Source organism: Phalangium opilio, unplaced genomic scaffold (assembly GCF_054372755.1).
Source record: "Phalangium opilio isolate 3A_F unplaced genomic scaffold, DU_Popi_V2 ptg001170l_1, whole genome shotgun sequence".
Lineage (NCBI taxonomy): Eukaryota > Metazoa > Arthropoda > Arachnida > Opiliones > Phalangiidae > Phalangium > Phalangium opilio.
In genome coordinates, this window is record NW_028324255.1 from 7,394,413 (window position 1) to 7,420,992 (window position 26,580).

At 38.3% G+C, this 26,580-nt stretch overlaps 1 protein-coding gene and 1 non-coding gene across 7 annotated transcripts; both read right to left on the minus strand.

Annotated features, from left to right (window-relative positions):
- Nucleotides 1-4,486: 4,486 nt before the first annotated feature.
- On the minus strand, nucleotides 4,487-25,206 carry LOC149584653 (nose resistant to fluoxetine protein 6-like). Of its 6 annotated transcripts, XM_089863739.1 has the most exons (16): nucleotides 25,067-25,206; nucleotides 23,974-24,592; nucleotides 23,852-23,905; nucleotides 23,225-23,369; nucleotides 21,261-21,460; nucleotides 20,972-21,133; nucleotides 20,150-20,243; nucleotides 19,999-20,091; nucleotides 12,296-12,461; nucleotides 12,152-12,231; nucleotides 11,914-12,087; nucleotides 8,881-9,001; nucleotides 7,557-7,731; nucleotides 7,334-7,476; nucleotides 6,333-6,359; nucleotides 4,487-4,765 (listed from the first exon to the last, which is right to left on the minus strand). In XM_089863739.1, the coding sequence occupies exons 4-16, from the start codon at nucleotides 23,284-23,286 to the stop codon at nucleotides 4,658-4,660; spliced, it is 1,605 nt and encodes a 534-aa protein (XP_089719865.1). In that variant the 5' UTR covers nucleotides 23,287-23,369; nucleotides 23,852-23,905; nucleotides 23,974-24,592; nucleotides 25,067-25,206; the 3' UTR covers nucleotides 4,487-4,657. The 6 variants fall into 6 exon arrangements, with proteins under 6 accessions (XP_089719865.1, XP_089719867.1, XP_089719866.1 ...); XM_089863741.1 differs by lacking the exon at nucleotides 23,852-23,905 and having other exon boundaries at nucleotides 23,225-23,315; nucleotides 24,308-24,592; XM_089863740.1 differs by lacking the exon at nucleotides 23,852-23,905 and having other exon boundaries at nucleotides 24,308-24,592.
- TRNAV-UAC (transfer RNA valine (anticodon UAC)) lies at nucleotides 19,014-19,086 on the minus strand. Its single transcript has one exon. It is a non-coding gene; the product is annotated as a tRNA-Val (tRNA).
- Nucleotides 25,207-26,580: the final 1,374 nt, after the last annotated feature.

Genomic DNA, 26,580 nt, shown 5'->3' on the forward strand with positions numbered 1-26,580 from the left:
ACCATAGTTTAATGATTTATAAAATATTAGTAACCAAACCTAACCAAACCTAACCTAACCTAACCTAACCAAACCTAACCTATCATAACAGTAATGTTTTGGAAAAGGCATATTATTTGAGAAGTCAATGAAGCTAAACGTCAATATTTTGGAAAAGGCGTACCATAGTTTAATGATTTATAAAATATTACTAACCAAACCTAACCAAACCTAACCTAACCTAACCTAACCTAACCTAACCTAACCTAACCTAACCTAACCTAACCAAACCAAACCAAACCTATCATAACAGTAATGTTTTGGAAAAGGCATATTATTTGAGAAGTCAATGAAGCTAAACGTCAATATTTTGGAAAAGGCGTACCATAGTTTAATGATTTATAAAATATTACTAACCTAACCTAACCAAACCTAACCTAATCTAACCTAACCTATCATAACAGTAATGTTTTGGAAAAGGCATATTATTTGAGAAGTCAATGAAGCTAAACGTCAATATTTTGGAAAAGGCGTACCATAGTTTAATGATTTATAAAATATTACTAACCTAACCTAACCAAACCTAACCTAATCTAACCTAACCTATCATAACAGTAATGTTTTGGAAAAGGCATATTATTTGAGAAGTCAATGAAGCTAAACGTATATTTTGGAAAAGGCGTACCATAGTTTAATGATTTATAAAATATTACTAACCTAACCTAACCTATTTGCCTATTCGCATTAAAAATAATCAAAGTCGTTTTGAAAGCAACCCTTTGCAGCATAAAATATTAGACGTAACCATTCTATTGGGAGAAATGAGAATTGAATAGTTTGGGATAAAAATTCCGATTGGGAAATATAAGATTGGGAGAACTGGGAATCGAAAAGTTTGGGATAAAAATTTATTTTGGGAAACACAGAATTGGGAGAAATGGGACCATACCCCTCTAGCGACCTAATGTTATACTTCCCCAAAATTTCTAAAAAATAACCTAGAGTAGAGTAGTATATTAACAAGAACCGACTTGAGTTCAACAGACTGAATGACGAGCCGCGGCCCGAAACGTCTCAAAGAAATTTTAATGTTTTAGTAAAATCACGTTGGATATCTCCGTAAACAAAAGTTTTAAATCTTTTATATCTTAAAGACCGTGACAACAATAACTATGAGTAACCTTTTTTAAACGTTTTGTTAAGTTTTCATATGGTTTTATTTTATCAGCTCTCAACGATTTTCTGTCCATTTTATACTCTTTATAGGGCCGAATTCTCTACCTAATTGTAAATTTTTGATAGAAAATAAAATGAAACGCGTATTATTCTTAAAATGATGCGCATGTTTCTTGTTAAAATATTGTTCTGAAGTAATTTTGGTGAAAAAAAGTAAGATAAGAATTTTTTTAAATAATTGATGTTTTATAATCATGTCTTCAAAGGCGAAAATTTGAATATCTGTTTCTTAATGCAGTTAATTTTCTAAACTTATCTTCTACACTTTCCGGTCTTTGTCTACAATGACAGTTTTTATTAATTTAATAAGGGAGTATTGTAGTAAAAGCCATATTTGCTTTTTGAAATTTGTTATAATTATAGTTTAATAAAGTGATAAATATTACAAATGGATCGCTTTACGGTACGCGACAATTTGGTCTCGCCGTTATGGTCTCGTCGATTTGGTCTCGCCGTTTTGGTCTCGCGGATTTGGTCTCGGGACAAATGGGTCTCGGGACAAATGGGTCTCGGCACAAATGGGTCTCGGCACAAATGGGTCTCGGCACAAATGGGTCTCGGGACAAATGGGTCTCGGGACAAATGGGTCTCGGGACAAATGGGTCTCGGGACAAATGGGTCTCGGGACAAATGGCCCTCTGGACGATTGGGTCTCGGGACGATTGGGTCTCGGGACAATTGGGTCTCGGGACAATTGGATCTCGGAACAAATGGGTCTCGGGACAAATGCGTCTCTGGACCTAACCCAACCCAACGTTGTTTGGAGGTAAGAAGATTATTTAAAGCCCACCTCTTACCACGAACAACTTATTAGCAATAATAGAAATATTTTGGAAAATATGTCAGATATTTAATAGGAGAATATTTTGGAAAAGGTGGCAGCTAATTAATTGGAGAATATTTGGAAAAGGTGGCAGCTAATTAGTAGGAGAATGTTTTGAAAAAGGTGGCAGCTAATTAGTAGGAGAATGTTTTGGAAAAGGTGGTAGCTAATTAGTATAAGAATGTTTTGGAAAAGGTGCAGCTAATTAGTAGGAGAATGTTCTGGAAAAGGTGACAGCTAATTAATAGGAGAATGTTTTGGAAAAGGTGGCAGCTAATTAATAGGAGAATATTTTGGAAAAGGTGGCAGCTAATTAATAGCAGAATATTTTGGAAAAGGTGGCAACTAATTAATAGGAGAATATTTAGGAAAAGGGGGCAACTAATTAATTGGAGAATATTTTGGAAAAGGTGGCAACGAATTATTGGGACGATGGCTTTGGAAAAGGTGGCAGCTAATTAATAGGAGAATATTTAGGAAAAGGTGGCAACTAATTAATAGGAGAATATTTTGGAAAAGGTGGCAACGAATTATTGGGACGATGGCTTTGGAAAAGGTGGCAACTAATTAATTGGAGAATATTTTGGAAAAGTCGGCAGCTAATTAGTAGGAGAGTGTTTTGGAAAAGGTGGCAGCTAATTAGTAGGAGAATGTTTTGGAAAAGGTGGCAGCTAATTAGTTGGAGAATGTTTTGGAAAAGGTGGCAGCTAGTAATTAATAGCAGAATATTTTGGAAAAGGTGGCAGCTAATTAATAGGAGAATATTTAGGAAAAGGTGGCAACGAATTATTGGGACGATTGCTTTGGAAAAGGTGGCAGCTAATAAGTAGGAGAATGTTTTGGAAAAGGTGGCACCTAATTAGTAGGAGAATGTTTTGGAAAAGGTGGCAGCTAATTAGTATAAGAATGTTTTGGAAAAGGTGGCAGCTAATTAGTAGGAGAATGTTTTGGAAAAGGTGGCAGCTAATTAGTAGGAGAATGTTTTGGAAAAGGTGGCAGCTAATTAATAGGAGAATATTTTGGAAAGGTGGCAGCTAATTAAATTAATAGGAGAATATTTTGGAAAGGTGGCAGCTAATTAAATTAATAGGAGAATATTTAGGAAAAGGTGGCAATGAATTAATAGGAGAATATTTTGGAAAAGGTGGCAATTAATTAATAGGAGAATATTTTGGAAAAGGTGGCAACGAATTATTGGGACAATTGCTTTGGAAAAGGAGGCAACTAATTAGGTAACCAAATAATCACGAGACCAAACCGTCCCGAGACCAAATAATCACGAGACCAAACCGTCCCGAGACCAAATAATCACGATACCAAATAGTCCCGAGACCAAATAATCACGATACCAAATAGTCCCGAGACCAAATAATCACGATACCAAATAGTCCCGAGACCAAATAATCACGATACCAAATAGTCCCGAGACCAAATAATCACGATACCAAATAGTCCCGAGACCAAAAAGTCACGAGACTAAATAGTACCGAGACCAAATCGGTGAGACCAATTAGTCTCGAGACCAAATCGGCGAGACCGAAATGGCGAGACCAATTCGGCGAGACCAAATTTTCCTGTTCCGATCGCTTTATTAAGATTATGTAATCAAATTTTGTACTTCAAGCTGGCAAGGTACAGTACTTACATGCAAGAGAGGACCACAATAAATGCTTGTTCTTTTTGCCAGCAAAGCTGGTTTTTCATCGTAGACGCGTATAACAACTATATAAGGACTTCAAATAGGTACATGAAACAACATAGCCTTACACATCTGTTGTTGTACATACGTTTCTAAACCTTTACTACAAAAGGTCTGTGCTTTAGGTAAAGAAGGCATTGTTAAATTCAACATTTAGAAAAATTTAAATCCCAAGTCAATATACGTTTTTATTAATAAAAGTTGAGACTAGTTTAAAGGGAGGGTGAAGCAGAAAATCAAGTAGGTTTTTTTCGATTCTTAGACTAATTACAAGACCACGGTGAAACATTCAGGAAATACCTCCAAATGATTTTTAAAATTCAAATTCGGTTCAGATTTAAATGATAATTTGAAATAAAGACCTCTTACCAATCGCGTAACGCCCAGCCTTCCTGTTAACAAAATTCCAGTGGCACGCTCTACATCTCGCGCCCCGTTTATCACATAGCAAACAACTTTCATAAAATCTCGCGATAAATTTCATTTGGCATGGAGCGAGCCACGAGAATTTTGTTAACAAAAAGGCAGGGCGTTACGCGATTGGTCAGAGGTCCTTATTTCAAATTATCCATAAAATCACAACCTAGTATGAATTTTAAAATCATTCGGAGATATTTCCTGTATGTTTCACTACGCAGATAATATGTAGAAGAATCAATAAAAAATCACTTTAATAATGAACATTCAAACTCTAATTTAATATTTATGCAAATATTAATAAAAACTTTCATAAATGGGACTACTTTTCTCGGTCTTCTAGGCCTAGATTTTATTCTAGTCAAAATGATAATTAATTAGTGTGTACTTGATTAACGCAATCATTTATACAGTTCTCATTACTGGAAAATATTTTTCTTTTACTAAAGATTACATAAAAAACACGGGCATTGCGCAGAATCTATATTATTTTCCGTTTTGATTCAGTTCCTCATTTTTTTCGTTGTTTCCCATGTTTTGAATAGCTTGATCATTTTGATTATAGGCGATTCTAGTAGGAGTGTCAAACAAAACGAAACAGCATACGATATAACAAAATGATTTACTCCCATTTAACCCAAACCGTTTCTCCCAATTCCCATATCTCCCAATCCCATTTGACCCAACACTATGTCTTTTCCCCCAATTTCTTTTCTCCCAATTCAGCATAAAACATATGTTAATAAATTCAAAGAGAATCTTTTGTTTTATTAACAATAATATGTTTTACATATTCAGTTTAGTTTGAATTTCCATTTTATGATTTCTAGATATCAAAATGGAGTTTTTCTCCCCGCATCCAGTTCCCTTTTTAGTTGTTTTATTCTTTCCTCCTGAATCTTGTATTTTCTGTTTTGGTGGTCGAACAGGTAACCCCCCATTTCACCCAATTTAAAACACCCAATTCCCATTTACGCAAACATCATTCAACCCAATTCCCAGTTCTCCTATTCCAATTAACCCAATATTGCATACCCAAAAAGACTCAAATAGAGTAGAATTTGATGGTTTTATTTATTTATTTTTTTTCATTTCATAAGGGATACACTTACTTGAAGTGTATAACCGCTCCAAAGAGGAAGATACGTCCTCCTAACCAAACCAAACCTAACATAACATAACAGTAATGTTTTGGAAAAGGCATATTATTTGAGAAGTCAATGAAGCTAAACGTCAATATTTTGGAAAAGGCGTAACATTGTTAAATGATTAATAAAATATTACTAACCTAACCTAACCTAACATAACATAACAGTAATGTTTTGGAAAAGGCATATTATTTGAGAAGTCAATGAAGCTAAACATCAATATTTTGGAAAAGGCGTACCATAGTTAAATGATTTATAAAATATTACTAACCTAACAACCCAAACCTAACCTAACATAACAGTAATGTTTTGGAACAGGCATATTATTTGAGAAGTCAATGAAGCTAAACATCAATATTTTGGGAAAGGCGTACCATAGATAAATGATTTATAAAATATTACTAACCTAACCAACCCAAACCTAATCTAACATAACAGTAATGTTTTGGAAAAGGCATACTATTTGAGAAGTCAATGAAGTTAAACATAAATATTTTGGAAAAGGCGTACCATAGTTAAATGATTTATAAAACACGAACTTTCTCGTGGATCTAGCAGAAAAATATAAAACATTTAGAATAACACTTCACATTAATTGGTAGGATGATTGTTTAACCTAACCTAACCTATCCTAACCTAACCAAACCAAACCTAACCTGAACCTAACCTAACCTAACTTGAACCTAACCTAACCTAAACAAACCTAACCTAACCTAACCTGAACCTAACCTAAACCTAACCTGAACCTAATCTAACCTAACCTAACAAACCAAACCAAACTTAACCTAACCTAACCAAACCTTACCTAACCTAACCTATTCGCATTAAAAATAATCGAAGTCGTTTTGAAAGCAACCCTTTGCAGTATAAAATATTAGACGAAACAATTCGATTGAGAGAAATGAGAATTGAATAATTTGGGATAAAAATTCCGATTGGGAAATATAAGATTGGGAGAACTGGGAATCGGAAAGTTTGGGATAAAAATGTATTTTGGGAAACACAGAATTGGGAGACATGGGACCATACCAACAAAATATCCAGTGAATTTTCTAAACTGAAAAAAATAATAATAATAAAAATTGAAAGTTAGTCTGATACTTAAAGAAACTAAATACAAATCATGAACTGGTAGTGTTGTGGCCACTGTATCGCCATAGTATTGAATTGGGCAGGCATTTTTAAAGTTTACGTGGCACGCTTTGCAGGGCCGGATTAAGTTATTTTGCACCCGGGGTTTTTTGCCACCCCTTAAGTCGCAAATTGAAAAGGAACAGCAAATGTTGCTAAGGGAGAATGCGCCCCCAACAAGCCTTGCGCCCGGCTTTATCTATTCTATCTATAATAACAATAATCTAAGCTTGATCTAGGAAGGGATATCCACACTAAGCCAACTCGCGACTTATTTACAGGTGGGTCCCTTTACAATGCATAGAGGGGTGGTGGGTAGCCTCTATGCCACAGCTAACCTACAGCGCCCTACACTAACTATTACCGTTAACCTCAAAGTCCGTGTGTTTCAACCGAATTCACAAATATTTAGTACACTGGTTTTCTTTAACCTATAGACGGGCTGAATGGTCTTTTGGGTTCGATTTGTTGCCATCTTTTTAAATGGCGGACAAAAATTTAAAAACACTTCTTTATGGAATAATGTCCGCGTGAAAAGTAGCAAAAAATGTCCCGACGGGCTGACGGGCAACGACGAGTGCCTTCGCTCCTAGGGTGCTACAAAAATATTAGTCAACAGTAAAATCTACCCGTTCTTTATAACATTATGATGGAGGTTCTAATTACACGCGAACGACGCCGCGGGTAACAGCTAGTGTCATCTCATATTTCACAGTGTGGCCGAACAGATAGAGCTCTGTAAGAAAACTTCATTGATCCAATCTTCCTTAGTATTGTAAATGGATAAATGTTTTCAATTAGAAGTAAAGCCTTATTTTATAGAGGCTCTTTCAGACTTCTAACGTAACCCTTTCCTTTACTAAATGTCTGCTACCTTTAAAATTGATTGAATTGTCTTACCACCGTGCCATAGCTAAAGTGATTAGGCGTATAAGTATCGAGTTCGCAAAACATTAAGATTACAGGGTGAGTCAAGTAGGCGCAATACGTCATTCGACTAAGAGGAATCCAAACTTTCAAGGAAAGAAAGGCATTCACTGGGCCTGAAAAATTATAAATAAAAATGTAATTAGCATTCCGACCACTAATTCCAACTCCTTTGTCAACTATAATTTCTGCCTACCTCCATTATTTGTCAAACAAGCGAAAATGACCCACGACACTCCAGCGACCCATACACTCCTCACGAATGTGACATGAAGTGTATTTATTATTGGTCCTTGGTCAACGAAATAAATACCGATTATAGAAAGAAGCATAGCGAAGCAAGAGAGCACCCATCCTGTCCATACTTGTATCTGTTTTTTTGAAAAGGATTATTGGATCTTGGAGTTCATCATATGCTATCCTGGGTTCATAAAAAGCGTTCGTCCTATCATAAGTTCATAAGATATGTTTCGTAAGTTTGTCACTGGTTACTCAGAGCTTGCCATGAAGTGACGTAGGTGTAACGTCATAGATTCTCGTAAAGCGGCGACTGGTGAGGCGCTGTCAAAGGCTTGGTACAAACTAAATAGGAAGATGGACTGCAACACCGAGTGTAGTCAATTCTCGCGTCGTTCTCGAACTAGGTCGTGCTGTAAGTCTCTAGGATTACGAAGTATATGTAGTGTCATTCTTATGAAACATGTTTTATAAACTTATGGTTGTATGGGTAAAAACTTAGTGGAAGCTATAGAAAATAACTATTGTTTCATTACATAAGAGACGTACACACTATAATCAGAAGTCCATTAAATTAGCCTAGGAAGTAAACAATTACAATAGCTGGTATAGCTTACGTCTCTGCTGGGGTAAGAACTCCTTCTAACTAAATTTTGTCCCCTTTCCTAACACTGTTAGAAATTTCGAGCTCCTCTCTTGACGTGAGCGGGGCGTGACTTCTTCTGCCCATGAACGCTGGATCTCGAAAGGGACCGGAAAACGGGTAGATCGTTTGCATTATAAAAAAAATAAAAAAGGAACGGCCACGGTCGTTAAATAGTTATTTTTTAATACGTTTATGAAGAGTCATAAAAAACCGAATGGCCTTGACTATTCCAAAATTCACAGCCCTCTTCCCTTCCCCTGATTCTTTGCTAGAGAGGGGTCGGTTTTGCAGTGGAAGGGGGGCGTTTTCCGTTCCCTTTAGAGATCTGGCGTTCATTTTCAGCCAATAGCTTTTTCTCCCCCGATAAGGTAAATTTTAGCGTACGAGTCGCACCTACACCGGAGATCTGAGAAAAGTTATCGCGAGGTGGCGAATTTGTCGCCCCACTTTTGGTTACTTCCTTGGCTAATTTAATGGACTTCTACTATAATCTATTTTTAACTATAGTACACTTCAAAACATTGTTTATGAACTTTCGATAAGTAGAATAAAACTTTAGCGAGATAAAACTTCGTGTAGAAAACATGTTAAATTGTACTCGTTCCAAGGCTGGATAATTAGAACTTCGTTAACTTACTCTGCTCAGGCTTGCCCGTGATTGTTTTAGAAATAAAACGTATCCTAACAGACAACCCATAATGTACGTTGCAATACGATGCTGTGGTTTTATGTAGACATGGGAAATGTAGTAGTATGCTCTAGAAATAAAATAAAACTGTTGATAAAAACTGCCCTTCGAAGTAAAACGGATATTCAATAATGGTTTAGCCTATTAAACATATTGTGGGTTAGAATTTTTTGTCTAATTTTTATTCAAGATCACGTAGAGTCATAAACTTATGGTAGAATATAATGAATATTTCAAATTTGACCTATTTTATCTCTTGAGGCCTGGAGATGATGACGAAAGAGGTCTATGAAAGTTTATTGAAGAAATGTCACTTCGTACTAGTCGTCTAATACATAGTTTTCACACATGGAGGATTCATACCATTTACACCAGGAAGCCGGACTATCTGGAGGACAAAAGCGGACGGGTTTTTGTCCGCCAGATAGCCCGGCCTCCTGGTGTAAATGGTATGAATCCTCCATGTGTGAAAACTATCTATACAATTTTATAGCCCTCTTCGTCATCTTCAAAGAGAGGTCTGTCCTGATTCTTAGGGTTAAGTAAGTCAACTAAATTCTATAATATTGTAAACTTATCCGTGGTTCTAATTTAAAATATATTAGTTAATAGCATGAGTTAATAATATGTTAGCTCCCTAGGGAACTAACATATTATTAACTCATGTTAATAGCCAATGTACTGGACTACTGGTGTCTATTCAGACACTAAACTTCTATTAGTCTAACCAGAAGAAAGATGAGACTACACTGTTAGAAAAAGGCGTTCACAATCCGTTCAAAATAGATAGTCGCGTTCTAAATTGAACAAAACTCAAAATTTGTTCAGTGCACTGAATGGTTTGTTCAATGACTATGAGTTTGTTCAATTTAGAACAAAAACCAGAAAATGGCGTCAAAGACGATAATCGTGCTAATTACTCTTTCAATTTAGAACGAAAACAATAAATGACGTCAAGGACTAGAATCGTTCTAAATTGTTCGTTCAATATAGAACCAAAACAATAATAAATGATGTCATGGACTAGAATCGTTCTAAATTGATCGTTCAATATAGAACCAGAACAATAAATGACGTCAAGGACTAGAATCGTTCTAAATTGTTCGTTCAATATAGAACTAAAACAATAAATGACGTCAAGGACTAGAATCGTTCTAAGTTGTTCGTTCAATATAGAACTAAAACAATAAATGACGTCATGGACTAGAATCGTTCAAAGTGTGTCGTTCGATTTCGATTACAAAATTTCGCTTTAAACTAATATTGTTGAACATGAAACGGTATTGTATTTTGTTCTGTGATCAAAGATTCCAAAGAAGATTATTCGTTTGTTTAATTTAGAACCAAGTAACCAAGACAGGAAAGTGACGTCACAGAGTATATACGACCAAAAAAACTATTTTAAATTTTATATCGGTATGTTTAAAAGCGTCGTTTTGGGGTTCTATGGTGCGTTCAAATACCTTATTTCGTTCAATTTTTAGTCATTTAGGTTAGTATAATGACGTCATGTACGCCCCAAAGGCAGGATAACTTTTGCCATGTGTAAAATGCACATTTCGTTTATACTTACTCTTATTCGCGTGTTAATAAGTATCAAAATCATGACACGTCGTTTAGTTTATTTAAAAGTTTGGAAAGAAAAAATAAACCTCTACGAGTCGAAACGCAATAAAGAAGCTTTTCTTAAATAATAAAATAAATATAATTGATTTTAATTATTTTAATCGTCATTAATTTACCTTATTTCAAGTTAAACCGTTTTAAGAAACATTATTTCTAAATCAATTTTTAACATAGCTATTGTTGACGTTTGAATTCAAGCCTATGCCCCCAACAATGTTTGCAAATTTTGGATATATAAGGCGATTGATTCACAACTAATGATCAGGAAACCCGCAATAGAATAAACCTTCTGTGGAAGCCTTGATATTGGGAGGCTATACGTTTCTCGTTGCCCTACACAAACGCCGCGTACTTCTTAATCATAACGGTGAAAATAGAAGCCAAAAATTCCTTTCTGCGTAAACATTTGCTCCTATTTGCCAACTGCGAACGCGGTGACAGACACACACACGTCCAGTATAATACCTCTCCGTGACGTCATCGTCAGTCGATGAGGTGAAATATGTTTAACTATGACTAGGTCAGGTTTTTAATTCAAAAGGCGTAATCTGACATGCGAGCCCTAAAACTGAACTACTCAAACTCATAAACCTTACGTCCAAGAAGACCTCTTATCAGTAGGCTCATGTATTTTTATACGTTAATCATGCTTGACCTATTATTTCATTTTTTACATGTCTAATTATCCATTTGTTTATAAACACGAGTTCTTTCAAAAACGAAACCCTGAAAGTCATCGATCAAACACGAATTCTTTTGTGAACGAATACTCGCGCGCCATACGACAGGTGTTAGTTTTTTTGTTAATCAAACACGAGTTCTTTATTGAACAACTTAACGTGCGGCTTAGAACTGAGAACATTTTCAGTTTTGAACATTCTTTTTGCGTTCAGTTATGAACAGTCGTTTTTCGTTCAGTTTTGAACGTTCGTTTTGCGTTCAGTTTTGAACACTCGTTTTGCGTTCAGTTTTGAACACTCTTTTTGCGTTCAGTTTTGAACACTCGTTAAGTGTTCTGTATAGAACAAAACGCTGTGCTCGTACGGGGACACTCCAATGAACGCCACTTTGTTCAATATAGAACATGTTTTTCTAACAGTGTAGAAGTAAAGAGCTCTAGCATTGGTAGTAGATCCTGGCACTAGTGAACAAATTTGAGGATTTTATGCCGCTTCCATCGCGCCTACACTAGAGAGAAAAAAATTGGTTGAGTTCCAAAACATTTCCTACCCCCCTTCCCCTCATTCTAAAGCCGCAGCACACGGACGCGGGTGCTTGAATCTAGTTCGGCGTCTACCACCACGAGCGTCTCATGTTTTAAAGGGAAAATTCAGAAACCGCTACCAATAAACCTACTTCATCAAATTCTCTCTAAGGTTCGTCGCCAGTTCGGTAAAATTCCGCCCATTATTAATCATAGCCGCCGGCGGCAAACCGTGGCTCCAGGTCAAAAAAGCTGTATTGAACCATGAAGCAAACAATATCGTAATAGCAATATATAGACCAAATTTTCTTTCGGACGTCTTAGAGCTGTAGTAAATATAGTTGAAATTAAAGGGCGATATTACACATCGAACAAGATTTACAAACAAACCTTTTCAAGTATATCAAAAACATCGAAGCAATAATATAGAATTGAGTGTCGCACGAAAGGTACCAACCCCAACCTACGCACTGAAAATATAAACCATTTTAAGTTAATTAGCTCCTATTCTGTAGTATGTTCTTTGTAAAGTACCTGTTCTTCAATTGTATTTAAATTGGAAATGTAAAGCACACTCTTCAACCAGTTATCATAGCATTTTTCCTTCTGATGATCGAATAAATCCCAGTTTGCCGTAGTTCCAAAAAGTGGTGGTACCGCGATAATGCAAACTAGAACAGTCATGTACGCCGGTGTCAACCTGTAAATGAAAACCGATGATACTAATTTATGTTTGTGAAATGAGTCCATCTATATACAGGTTGTTTCAAATACGTCTGTCACAAATAAAAGTGTGGACATGTTCTTTGGGTCAGACTGAGTGAAACGTGTCAAAGAAGGTTAGGCCCAAAACAATTAGTTTCGGTGGTACGGGCTCCGAAACAGTGGCCCCTAAAAAAAAGAGCACATCTTGAGTAAGACCATATGTTTATAATGCCTCTAAGTAGAGAAATGCCTGCTACTCCTGTAGCGATAGCTAAAAAACCAATGTTATCTAGCTCTCTAAAGAAAGACTCAAAAAGGGGTTAGTTAAAATAGATGATAAAAAACCTTTGGCCTAAAAATACGAGGTTTCTTAATAAACCAAAACTGTAATAAACGACCAGAGTTTTCTGGGACCGCGAGTAAAACCCGTCTCCGTTCTTGTTAGAACTAGAACAATACATGGTGTCAGAAGTGGGATTCACGTCTTCGCGAACGGGCTTTATCGGATACAATGGACGGTTTAAGACCACCGCCGGAACTTCACTTGTCCGGTAATGCGGACACGGCATGGCGTGTATTTCGGCAAAGGTTCAAACTCTTCGAAGTTGCCACGGCTCCAAGCGCTGGCCGGTCGGACGGACAGAAGCTCTCCTTGTTGCTGCATGCTGCAGGACAAGAAGCTATTGACGTTTTCAACACGTTTGTCTTCACAGTCGTCGTTCCCAAAACCTATGACAACGTGGTGGCCAAGTTCGAGACTTATTGCACTCCCAAAAAGAACGAAACCTACGAGAGGCTGGTGTTTCGCGAAAGAATGCAGAAGAAAGAAGAGACCGTCGAACAGTACGTTGTTGACCTGCGCCTCAAGGCGAAGTCATGTAACTTTGGGCAACTGGAGGACTCGCTCATCCGCGATCAAATCGTCTACGGCTCCAAGGATCTCAAAATCCGACGGACGCTTTTAGCGGAAGAAAACCTCACCTTGCAGCGTGCCATACAATTATGTCAGGCAACGGAAACCATGTTAGTACAAATGTAACACTGGTCTGATGGGTCTAAGGCGGAAACCGTCGACGCCATCACAAGAAGTCAAGGTCACTGTGGACACAGACAAGGAAAACACAGCAAGCCTAACGAGGCTGTCAGTCGTCGACAGCGAAGTCGGAAGTCTGAGGTCAACATGGTAGACTGCCAACGCTGCAAAAGGAGACATGAGCGAAAGAGATGTCCGGTGTATGGGAAGATCTGCAACAGGTGCGAAGGACGGAATCATTTTGCCGTAGCCTGTAATGCAACAGAGGTCGATGAGGTGCAGCGCGAGACAGACAATGAAGAGGAATTCATAGTCGACGCCGTCGAGGCACGACAGAGCGCGGCTGATTGGGTGGTCCCAATCAAGGTAAATGGAGTCACAGTACCCTACAAATTAGACACAGGAGCTCAAGCGAACCTGTTGCCACTACGTTACTACGAGTAGATGTCTCCGAGACCCGTGACGCGATCGGCTGTTAGACTCAGCGCCTATGGAGGTAGTAAAATCGAGACTTTCGGCGCAATACGAGTAGTAGCTGAAGTAAAATCGTCGAAGGTGACAACTGAAATGATCCTGGTTGGTCATGGGGAGAGACCAATACTGAGTCGAGAAACTTGCGTGAATCTGGGGTTAGTAAGACTCATCTACGAAGTAAATGAAGACATGGTGAAACCTGAAGAGCCAAATCTATCCGAAGAACCGGGAGAGTTCAGAATAAATGAAGACATGGTGAAACCGGAAGAGCCAAATCTATCCGAAGAACCGGAAGAGTTCAGGACAAGGATAATAAGCGAGTTCTCTACGGTATTTAAAGGGATCGGGCGATTGAAAACATCATGCAAGATTCGGTTGAAGGAAAATGCCATTCCCGTAATCGGTCCACCACGACAAATCCCCTACTCACTGAGAGAAAAGCTAAAGGCCGAACTGGACAGACTGGAAAAACGGTCTATAATACGAAAAGTCAATGAACCGACAGAGTGGGTAAGCCCGTTAGTTATCCGGGAAAAGAAAGACGGAGCCTTGCGGTTGTGTCTGGACCCCAGAACATTAAATGAAAACATATTACGGGAACATTACCAGTTGCCAGCGAAAGAGGAAATAGAAGCTGAGCTATCAGGCGCCGAATTCTTCACGAAACTGGATGCGGCATCAGGGTTCTACCAGATTCCGCTAGACCCGGACAGCCAGTTACTGACGACGTTTAATACACCGTATGGACGATACTGTTTCAAGAGACTGCCATTTGGAATCGCATCGGCACCAGAAATATTCTTCAAGCACTTTAGTCAGATATTTGAAACCGTGGCGGGCGCAAGACCGTTACACGACGACGTCATCGTATGGGGAAGATCTGGACCTGAACACGACCACTACCTCAGAGAAGCGCTGTCTAGACTGAAAGCTGCCAGAGCCACGCTCAACGTACAGAAGTGCATATTCAAAGTCACAGAAGTATCATACATGGGAGAAGTAATATCCAAGGGCGGAGTCAAACCGGACCCCAGGAAAATAGAAGCAATTCTGAAGATGCCGACGCCAACATCTCAGAAGGAGGTGCAAAGAGCGCTGGGAGCTGTGAACTTCGTTGGGAAGTATATACCAAACCTCTCCGCGCATACCGTAAACTTGCGAAGCCTCAGAAAACAGAGCGTAGATGACCATCAGATACTGCCAGAGCACCACCAAGAGTGGACTCACATCAAGAAAGTGCTGATTCAGCAACCGGTACTACAGTTTTACGACCCAAAGAAGGATACAAAAGTGTCCACAGACGCTTCGAAAGACGGGCTGGGCGCAGTACTTATGCAGCGACAGGGCGATAACTGGTCGCCCATAGCGTATGCCTCAAGGACACTGACGTCAGCGGAGACAAGATACGCCCAAATCGAGAAGGAGACTCTGGGAATCGTGTTTGGTTGTCAAAAGTTTCACAACTACATCTATGGAAAAGAGGTTATTCTGGAGACGGACCACAAGCCACTAGTAGCAATGGCTAACAGAGTACTAGCAGAGGTGCCACCAAGACTTCAGAGACTGTTTCTGAAGCTCATGAAATATCAATATAAGATCGTCTATACCCCGGGGAAAAGCCTTATCCTAGCTGACGCGTTGTCTCGAGCCAGCTTACCAATGAGATCAGCTGAAGATAAAGACACGCATGAAGAAGTCGAAGTCCACATAAACGCAGTAATTACTTCATTACCAGTGAGTCAGTCAATGCTAGGTCGCTTACGAGAAGAAACGGCTAAGGACGAGGAACTACAAGGCGTCCTGGAGCAAAAAAATCAAGGCTGGGAAAAGAAAAACACACAAACCTCAGGATACGCGAGCGTTCAAGACGAGTTGACCGAAGCAGAAGGGCTCATTTTAAAAGGATCTCGGATCGTCGTTCCCAAGACTATGAGGAGCACCATGCTGAAAATCATACATGATGGGCACTTTGGAATAGAGAAATGCCACCGCAGGGCGAGGCAATGCCTATACTGGCCCAACATGAATAGTCACATAGAAGATCACTGCAAAAGATGTCCCACGTGTAACATGTTTCAATATAAACAACACCAAGAGCCGTACATCATAAGAGAGACACCAAAAAAGCCATGGGACATGATAGGGACTGATGTGTTTCACAATGCGGGAAACGACTATCTGGTGGCCATAGACGCGTATTCAACATACATAGAAGTTGAGACAGTGAGAACAACGTCAGCAAAATCAGTAATCTCTTGTCTGAAACGGATTTTTGGCCGCCATGGGATCCCTCAAATAGTCATGTCAGATAACATGCCGTTCAGTTCAAAGGAGTTCAAAGAGTTTGCAGACGAATATGGGTTCGTTAACAGGACGTCAAGCCCAGAATACCCCCAGTCCAACGGACTAGCGGAAAAAGGAGTACAAATAGCGAAACGACTACTAAAGAAAGCCATAAATTCCGAAGAAGACTTTCATCTGGGACTATTGAGCTTTAGAAATATCCCACTTGAACATGGCAAGTCTCCAGCATAACTACTAATGGGTAGAGTGCTTAGAACAAGACTACCCAGGGTAGATAGAGAAACTCAAAGCAACAGACCGACGAAGAAAAAACAACAGGAGCGAGGAAAAGAACTAACTAAACTTCTTCCAGGAAGTGTAGTGCGAATACTGGATCAGCACGGAGTCTGGAGGAGGAAAGGTCAAGTGATAAGTGAAGTAGCACCCAGATCATACGAAGTCGAGCTAGAGGAAGGAGGAAGATGGCGTAGAAGCCGAAGACATCTGAGATTGGTCAAGGAATCGTTTCGCAACAACAGAAACGAAGCGAATGAAAGAAGGCCGAGTAGAAACACCGGTTACAACACAGGAGATGAATCGCTAATATACAGATGTCCAACAGCCAGATATTCAACGCCAAGGTCTCCCAAAGCGGCAACAGTCTCAGGGTTGTCAAGCCATCCAAATCCAGCCACAGCTCCAGGGGGTTCGACTTCAAGACCAATGGCCGAACCCGACAATCAAACAGGCTCCAGATTCGTCACCTCGTCAAAAGATGGTCGTTTGGATTCATCGAACTTGAAGTCTAGAGATCCGATAGTTAGAAGGTCACAGCGCCACCGGAAAAGTCCAGATAGATTAATTATGCTGTTCTAAACTGTCAAACTGATGTTAGTGTAAGAATCATGTATATTAATGTAAACCCACCTTAACTGAAAAGGGAAGATGTAGCGATAGCTAAAAAACCAATGTTATCTAGCTCTCTAAAGAAAGACTCAAAAAGGGGTTAGTTAAAATAGATGATAAAAAACCTTTGGCCTAAAAATACGAGGTTTCTTAATAAACCAAATGTAATAAACGACCAGAGTTTTCTGGGACCGCGAGTAATAAACATTACGTTTTAAACTAAAACCCGTCTCCGTTCTTGTTAGAACTAGAACAATAACATTACAACTCCTATGGCAATTATATAAAAACGTCTTGGTTTGGACCAAGGCCGAAAAAACAAACGATATGTGTGAGGTTTATCAATTGACTGAAGTTTCAGATATTGAAATTTTTTCTAGTTATTTTTATACACTCAATCCTCAATCAATATTTAATTCAATCAACTTATTTTACTGTTAATCGACCTAGTCCCTCTAAATTAATTGAAAAAATTACATATCTACGCTTTTTCAAGAACAATTACATTTTCCGAAAACATTTTATCGTGAAATTAATTTATCATGTTGAGGATACAGTATTGAATATTTGAAATGTTCTACTGGATGTCTAAAAAAAGCATGCGAACTTTGGCATAACTCGAATGGAAAATGTAAATATTTGATCGTGGATGCCAAACAAGGGTGTTGCGCGAATTTATACATTTAATATCGTATATCGAAATGCTACATTTCTATTGTCGCCTCTTTGATGGTAAAATTGCACTGGAACTTCCTTTTCCGTACTTAAGAATTTCTTGGTCATAACTCAGTCTATGGTAATATTTTCTGAGTGTGTTGCGACGGCTCAGATGACATATACACTGAAACCACTGGTGATTATAAAATGCCATATATTGGGAAAATAGAGGAAGGGAGGGGGTGTCGGAGTTAAATGTGACCTTCTTGGCATAACTAGTAATGAATGATGTGTTTAACCATATTATTTCCGCGGGAAATGAATATAACAAGTCTGAGACGTATTTCTGTTTATGTGATCTTTACCCTTTACCACACAGGGTAAACTTTAATGCTTTGTCTTAAGTAGACGATATTCACTCTAAACGACAGTCTTATCAACAACTTAAAACAGATTTAAACTTCTTTTGGTGCAAACTTGAAAATTTGTCAAGCCAGCAACAATTAAAACTATGTCGGTCAAGATGCTCACAAGTTAGTGAGCATCGACACGAAATCCCTTCAGAATAATTAATTTCATGATAAAATGTTTTCGGAAAATGTAATTGTTCTTGAAAAAGCGTAGATATGTAATTTTTCCAATTAATTTAGAGGGACTAGGTCGATTAACAGTAAAATCAGTTGATTGAATTAAATATTGATTAAGGATTGAGTGTATAAAAATAACTAGAAAAAATTTCAATATCTGAAACTTCAGTCAATTGATAAACCTCACACATATCGTTTGTTTTTTCGGCCTTGGTCCAAACCAAGACGTTTTTATATAATATCTGTCGCTTCAGTCTTAACGTAATTAAATTTTGAGTAATTATGTTTTCTTTACCGCTTATTATTATGTCCAATTACGATGGTCAAAACATGTATCTAGCAGGGCCCGAACGTTGCACCTTCCGCGTGTTAGGCGGACGAGATAACCACTACACTACACATACCTGGTAATACTGAGATTCCTAAGAGATCTAGCTTATTATTATGTCCAATCACGATGGTCAAAACATGTATCTACCAGGGCTCGAACCCGGGACCGTCCGCGTGTAAAGCGGACGTGATAACCACTGCACAATGAATACTTGGTTATTCTGAGTTTTCGAAGAGATCTAGCTTATTATTGTGTCCAATAACGATGGTCAAGTCAAGTATCTACCAGGGCTCGAACCTGGGACCTTCCGAGTGTAAAGCGGACGTGATAACCACTACACCATAGATACTTGGTTATTTTGAGTTTTCGAAGAGCTCTAGCATTACTATTATGTCCAATCACGATGGTCGAAACAAGTACTTCTGTAATTAACTAAAATTAACATACTTAGACTTAATTGTTTCTGATTAGACTAGCCGATCGCACACCCGGAATACTTCATTGTTAAATTAAGAGTATTCCGAAAAGTAACTTCGCTCTAGTTTTTCAGTTAGAGGTGGTTAAATATCACGAAAAACCCCATGTTAATCTCCATGGGAAAATTGGTAAAAGCATGTGAATTTTGCTTTAACGTTACTAAAGAGTATCAAGTCATATCTACAAGGGCCTACCGGCCCTGTAGAATAGTGTTTGTCCGGCTCCCTTTAATGAAACCCTATACTCTCTCCGTATTATTTATCACCTCAACTTCAGTACAAAATTGTACCGCCTAGCCTAGCGTTTCTTTTATCTCTTTTAGAATGTTTCAGGACTGAAACCGCCTCTATCTCACGAGAGAGAGGGATTTTGGGGTTGCTTAAGTAAAATTCGTTCCCCCCCAATGCCTGCCTATACGAAACGTAAAAATCTCCTTTATTCCATTGGGTGATTTTTTTATTTCATGAGATCAATTTAGTAATCGTCTCGACCGCTTGGTGGCTGCACCGCGACAGAAATTTCAAAATTTTCTCTCTTCGGATCTTAGCGCTATACGAGTTCTGACGTCACAGTAGCCTGCGGAAGATGCCCAGTTGTAACCCATATTTGTGTACTTAGAGGCATGATAAACTTATGGTAAGACATATAAGTGTGCTTGTTTAGACAATTTCAATAGCCTCCAGTCTAAGAACCTTAATGAGCCTTTATCTAGTAGAAGTGTACTGTGCGTTTAAAGGTAGAAGTGTTCCTAAGCTGGTAATGTAAAAATATTTCTTAACCTCACCTTATATATCTAAGAATGTACAGTTTGCAAATGTTCCGTTTTGAAACTTCGAAGGTTTGATCTTTTAAGAAAAGATATGTAAAGAGAAATCCACTGGCAAAAGAAAAACCACTAATTATTATTGAATTATAAATTAATATTAACTCTGTACCTCATTAAGAAAAAAGTGTCAACGGATAAAGTTCCGTTAATAATCAAACAAAATTTTAGCTTAAGTGACTCAATGAAAATGTCTAAAACATTGTCTGCAATGAATTGAAAATGGTTTAATATATTATTGAAGCAATGTCAACAAGTAACATTTAGAACTAGAAATAAGGATATTTTCCGTTTATTGTTTTAATTTAAACTAACTAATTGCAAAGCCACGGCATGCTTTTTTACGTTGAGAAAAAGCATAATACTTTAAACAAGTTGGGATACAAAAATTAACCTCTCCAAGTCGAGACGCAATTAAGAGGTTTTTCATAAGTATTGAAATAAATATAATTTATATTAATTATTTTAATCGTCATTAATTTACCTTAATTCTAGTTATGTCATTTTAAACATAACTATTGTTGACGTTTGAATTCAGGCGTACGCCTATTTAACGATTTTTGAAATGAAGGGTAAATAAGGCGATTGATTCACAGTTAATGATAAGAAAAACCGCAATTGCATGAACCTTAGGTGGAAGCCCTGCCATTGGGAAGTTTTCCGTTTCTCGTAGTCCTAGCTGATCGCCGCGTACTTATTTATCTTAACGATGGGAGTAGAAGACAAAAATTATGTTTTGCTAACACGTTTGCTCCGATTTGCCAACCGCGAACGCAGTGACAGAGACACACACCCCAACACGTCCAGTGTAATACCTCTCTGTGACGTCATCGTCACTCGGAGAGGTAAAAATTGTCATATGACTTAGCATTAAAATATTAGGAAGATCGTACTTATGGTTCTAATGTCACTTAGCAAAATAGACTAAACATACTCATTGAACCAAGAGAATAATTTATTGTATGACAATATATAATCCAGGCCATGGTAATTGTCCGAATTCCGTGCATGCAGCTGAGCTCACCAACCTTATTTGATGTGTCGAATATGAATTTCGTATTCTTTATTACGGAAAAGCATTCTACTACGTCTTTCACTATGATAAATATTTAAATTTTATTATTAAGTATAAATAATTTATTGAAAGACAAGAAAAATTCAAGGTAGAAATTGCCTTAACATCTTCTTTAATTCTTTCGTAAGCGATAAACCATAACACGTACAGCTTATGTTTTCGCTAAATTGACGGATAGCGCTTTGTTCTTGCAATGAGTGTCCTTGGAGTTTAGAGGAACCAGACGTTACATGATCGGGAGTTGAAATGTATGGAAGCGTTTTAAGTTCAAGTGTACGATGTTGACTTAATTTGAAGTCCAAAAATGTAGCCACGATTAGTACAACGATGAGGAAAAGTATAAATAATCTGCAACGTGTGAGATCTAATTAGTTTGATATATGAAATTATTGTGAAACGTCTTTCGCAATGAATTACGAAAGATAGCATAAGTGAATCATATTACAGCTCCCTATAAGTACTGGACGTAGGTTATGCTTTTGTAAACAGCGCTTTCTTCCAAGACATCCAAGCCCGCCATCTATAGCTCAGTTTTACAAGTATAGTTTTCCCATTAACCCGGATCTTGAGTTAGGTTAACCTACGGAAGTTCCGGTTAACGATAATGGCTGTCAGACCGCCGTCAGTGTCGTGATTAGTGTGAAGCTTATTATCGCGTTATAATTTAGATTTAGAATGGCTTATGCTAGGATCAATGTAACTATTTGCAATGGTTGCATGCCATCATTAAAGAGACATCTGAACACGATCTATGTGATATTAAAAGCAGTTAACCGTAAGAAACTAAAAAAACTTTTTGTAAAACTAAAAAATATTGGCCAGCATCTTTAGCAAACGGAAAACGTTAAAGCATTGAAAAAATTTGTCACACTTAAAAAAGGAAAACAAATTTCTATGTCGACGCACATAACCTTTAATTAGTAATAAATCGGTCCAACTATCCCCGCTAACCTTTAAATCGATCGGTGGAAGCTTAGCTCAGTGCTGTACTGTACAAGGGATACATTAGAAATATTCTAGCATGATGAAGGCTATTTTGATCATTTCAATTTATATTAATTTCCTTTTCAACACAAGCGTTTAAAATATACCTATAGACCGCCAATTAATTTTTAATATCGGAAAAATAAAGTGGACTTCTACTATTATATTCACAACCCAACACTTTGTATGGAACAACTTGTTTCCTTCCGCGCTCTTCTCTCTCAAACCTTTCCTCATTGGCTACCAGCCTACCACTTACTTCCGTTTGCTTCGCCCGCTTATTAAAAATTACTTTCGCGCCAAAATCATTCCTCTGGTTTAGTTCACAAATTCGCCGCTGCGTTTCGCATATACCCATTTCTCTTCAGTGCTAGGAGACAATGCTGATGCACGGCGATGTTATATCGTCCAGTACTTCTAGGGAGCTGTAATATGATCCACTTCTGAAGATAGCTATAGAATTCTTTGCCAAGTTGGGAAAAGAATGGTAGACGAAAACCACTTGAACTTGAACTAAACTAGTTAAAGGAGAGAAAATACTAAAATAGGCAAGAGTGGCTCGATACCTGTTGGCTCCTGCAAACTGAGACGGCTTGCTTGCCACGAGCCCAATTATTGTCTTAATAATTGGTAATCTTCTACACACCAACCTTGCCAAGGCTTGAACCAATCAGAAATTGTCTTCGAGGGCGAATTTAAAACTAGCCTTTGCTTAGCTTAGAGGACCAGTCAACCCCACCCCCCGACTATGGGAACATCTAGTGGTATTGGTTTAAACTAGACCACAGCCGTCTACTCAACAGTTTGACCTTGATTAAGGCTTGAACAAATCAGAACTTGTCCACAAGGGCGGAGCTGGAACTAGCCTTTGCTATGCTGGGTGGGCCATTCAACTCCACCCCTCGACTATGGGAGCATCTAGTGGTATTGGTTTAAACAAAACCACCGCCGTCTACTCAATAGTTTGACCTTGATTAAGGCTTGAACCAATCAGAACTTGTCCACCAGGGTGGAGCTGAAACTAGCCTTTGCTAAGTTTGGTGGGCCAGTCAACTCCATCCATCGACTAAAGGAACATCTAGCGGCAATTGTTTAAACTAATCACAGCCGAGACTTGCTTTAACTTACACGAATATGTATGTCCAGATATTTAAAGAATCCTCGACCGGAGTACAATCAATATCAAACATATTTAAGATGTTATCCTCATGGGATGAAGCTGGAAGAATGTTATTCAGTGCTAGAATTGGTAGTGTTGCAAATGGAATTTTATCTAAAACGGTTTTAGTAATGTAATTAGTGTCCGTAATGCCATGAAGTTGTATCATAAGTTCATGAGATATGTTCCATAAGTTTGTCACTGGTTACTGAGAGCTTGTCATGAAGTGGCGTAGGTGAAACGTCAGAGATTCGAGGTAAAGCGACGTCTGATGAGGCGCTGTCAAGGGCTTATTACAGACTAAATAGGAAGATGGACTGTAAAAACCTAGTGTAGTCAATGCTCGAACTGTAAGATTCTAGCATTACGAAGTATAGGTAGTGTCATACTTATGAAACATATCTTATAAACTTATGGTTATATCATGGCGCAAGCGAGGACTATTTGCAAAACGGAATAATGTAAGAAGATCGGAGGACCATAGCTCTAGAAAAAGACCGTTCCATCCAATAAAGTCAGGCAGGGCTGTGCGAATCTTGAATTTTTGGTTTCAAATCGAGTTTCAACTAATTGAAAAATTTGTATCGAGTATTTACCGAGTAACTAGGAATTTGTTTTCTAGTATTTCCACACTTTCCGTTAATTTATCGCTATTATAACAAACATTTAGAGTAATACTACGCATACTCCAACAATATATTTCAAACAATTCCCATACTTATTCCTTTTAATTTAACAAACTAATTCCTCATTAGTATCTTCTTCTGAATCTACTTTAAGTAATTCCTGACCAAAGACTGCTAGCCATTGTTATACTTCGCGCGCCAAGTCCCAGGCGTCTGTTAGCCAGAAGTCGCGTTGGAATAGTTCAACCAATCCCGTAGGGGTAAGGAGTTCTGACTAGAGACCGTTCTTTTAAGGTGTAATGTGTAGAACCAGGGATAGATGTAATTTTAGAAGCAGGAACGGGGAACTGTTAGTATTTAGTTCAGTCCGACTCATAGCCCAGTATAGAGCCCTTCAACACGTAACGAATTATCTTATTGGCTCACTTAAACTACGTTTTGATGACGTTGCTGACGGGGACGGCGAAAAATACGAAATTCCTTTTTTCCTCTGAGGCTGTGACCCGCCTATTCTTTCATAACCCCCGTCCCGGATAAGGGAGTCCGGGACTTTGAAGCGTGCCCAGGATGACTTTCAAATACTTAAGTACTTTTAAGAATCCCCTTTCCGCCTATGAGTTCCTTGATTGTTTTTCTTGTGTAACTATGCTTTAGTTCTTCAGCGCCACAAGGGTTTGGAACGCAGATACCAATTTTGAAACCAGTTTGTATCTGTAAAGACAGTCCATAGTCCATTCCATTAATTCTAGCAGAAGCAAACATAACAAGGGTCGGACGTCTTCTTGGGTCATATCAGAAGTAAATAATAATTCTCTTAATGAAGCGGCGCGGTAATTGTAACATGATTCTGAAACGTTTCTCCACTCAGTCCTTTAAAACTTATAGGTAAAGCTACCGTGGGGTAGTGGTCCATAAAAGTCAATGCAGTCTAGGGGGAAATAATTAGGATTGCAGAGGGAGAATCGTTGCCATTGGGTGTAGGTTTAATAAAAATAGACATATGTAGAATTGTTTAGACAGTATTTAATTACTTAAAGTAAAGTTAGTTAAACAATTGGCTATACTCATCAACTTTTATAATTAGGTACGTAAAAACCCATGGTGCACCTCATGGGGCTATTTAATAACTTTTAAAGTTATTACTGGGGTTGCTGGTACCCTTGTTAACGAAACGTTCACACTCACCGCGTATAGCGTCCATCTCGCGAATTGAAGATTCTCTTCGGAGAGTGCGTTGTTATCGCGGGAGTGACCGGCTGACCGTACTTAAAACTTTTCTTTTAAATTCGCATCTCGCGAGCGTTTTTCCCGGAGGTCGAGAAAGGTTTTCTTCTGGCCGGTGCTACTTTCAAATCTGACGTCTTTCTCTTCTTGAAATTTTTGGTGTCTCGACTCTACAGAGCCGAGCACACACACGCCGAAGCAATTATGTCCCAACGACTGTCAAAGTGTTATTAATGGGACACTCTGGCATACAGGTATCCTGGCGCCCATTTTTGGGTACCAGCTTAAAGGGGTTACGGGTTACCAGCAGTAAGAGAAAAGGTTCCTCTCTGTCGCGCCGCCTAAGGTGCGGTTGGTCCACGCAGAGAGGGAACGGACAACAATAGAGTATATAGTTGATGAGAGCCATAGATAAAAATCAGTTCTAAGAAAATGTATGAGAAAGTTTTTGTAAAAGTGGTTCATGGCATGGGAACCAAAATCTTAGAACTAAAACTGTTATAACTCCCCCACACTTAATTTTGAGCGTCCTTGCGAAACGACACAGGGAGTTATACGACACAAATGAACCACATGGGTTCCAATAAAAAACACAAAAAGGGATAATGATGCATAGTCAAAACAAAATTGCATAATAAACTACCCTTAAACACATTAAATTGAAAATTAACTATTGAGACCACAATAGTGAGAATCAGCAAGGTATGGTGAAAATTAAACAAAACCAATTAATTTTAAGTTGCCAAACCATAGACACAAAACAAAGTATGATCCATCAAATTACATAACATTGAGGGGCAAAAATTTCGAAAAATAATAAAACAAGCAAACATTGCTACGAAAATGGGCAACTATATTATCAAATAACGTGACAATCCAGGACACGTCAGATTATAGATAACAATTATATTTATATACAGCGATCGCAATACGTAAATTGTAGCTACAAATAATTATCATTGGACATTGACAATGAACACTGAATAAGTAGATCTTAATTAACTATAATACAAATGTTCAACAAATCAAAACAAAACAAATTCAAAAATAATGTGTGCACAAGTGTTTAAAACAACTGGGGACTAAGCCCATTATGGGGATAACTCGCCCAAATTGATGAAGTATAATTATTTCTTTAAAGTGACCCTACCGGTAACGGGATCACGAGGCCTAAGGTTACGTGCAATAGGGACGTGTTCATTTTGACCATCGGTCGTATCGTCGCTAATTTCACTTAAAACGCTATCTGGCCTATCAATCTGGTCGGCAGTACGCGCAACCTTATCGTCTGAAGTGATATTTTCTTTATCAATAGACGGTGTATCGTCCGCCTGACGCTCGACGAATGGTTTCAACTGGGTTATATGAAAAGTACCCTTCAACAGCTTTCCACCTTTAACACGCTTTAAACGATAAGTTAAGGGGGATAATTTCTGTGCGATTACAAAGGGACCATCAAAACGTGGGGCAAGTTT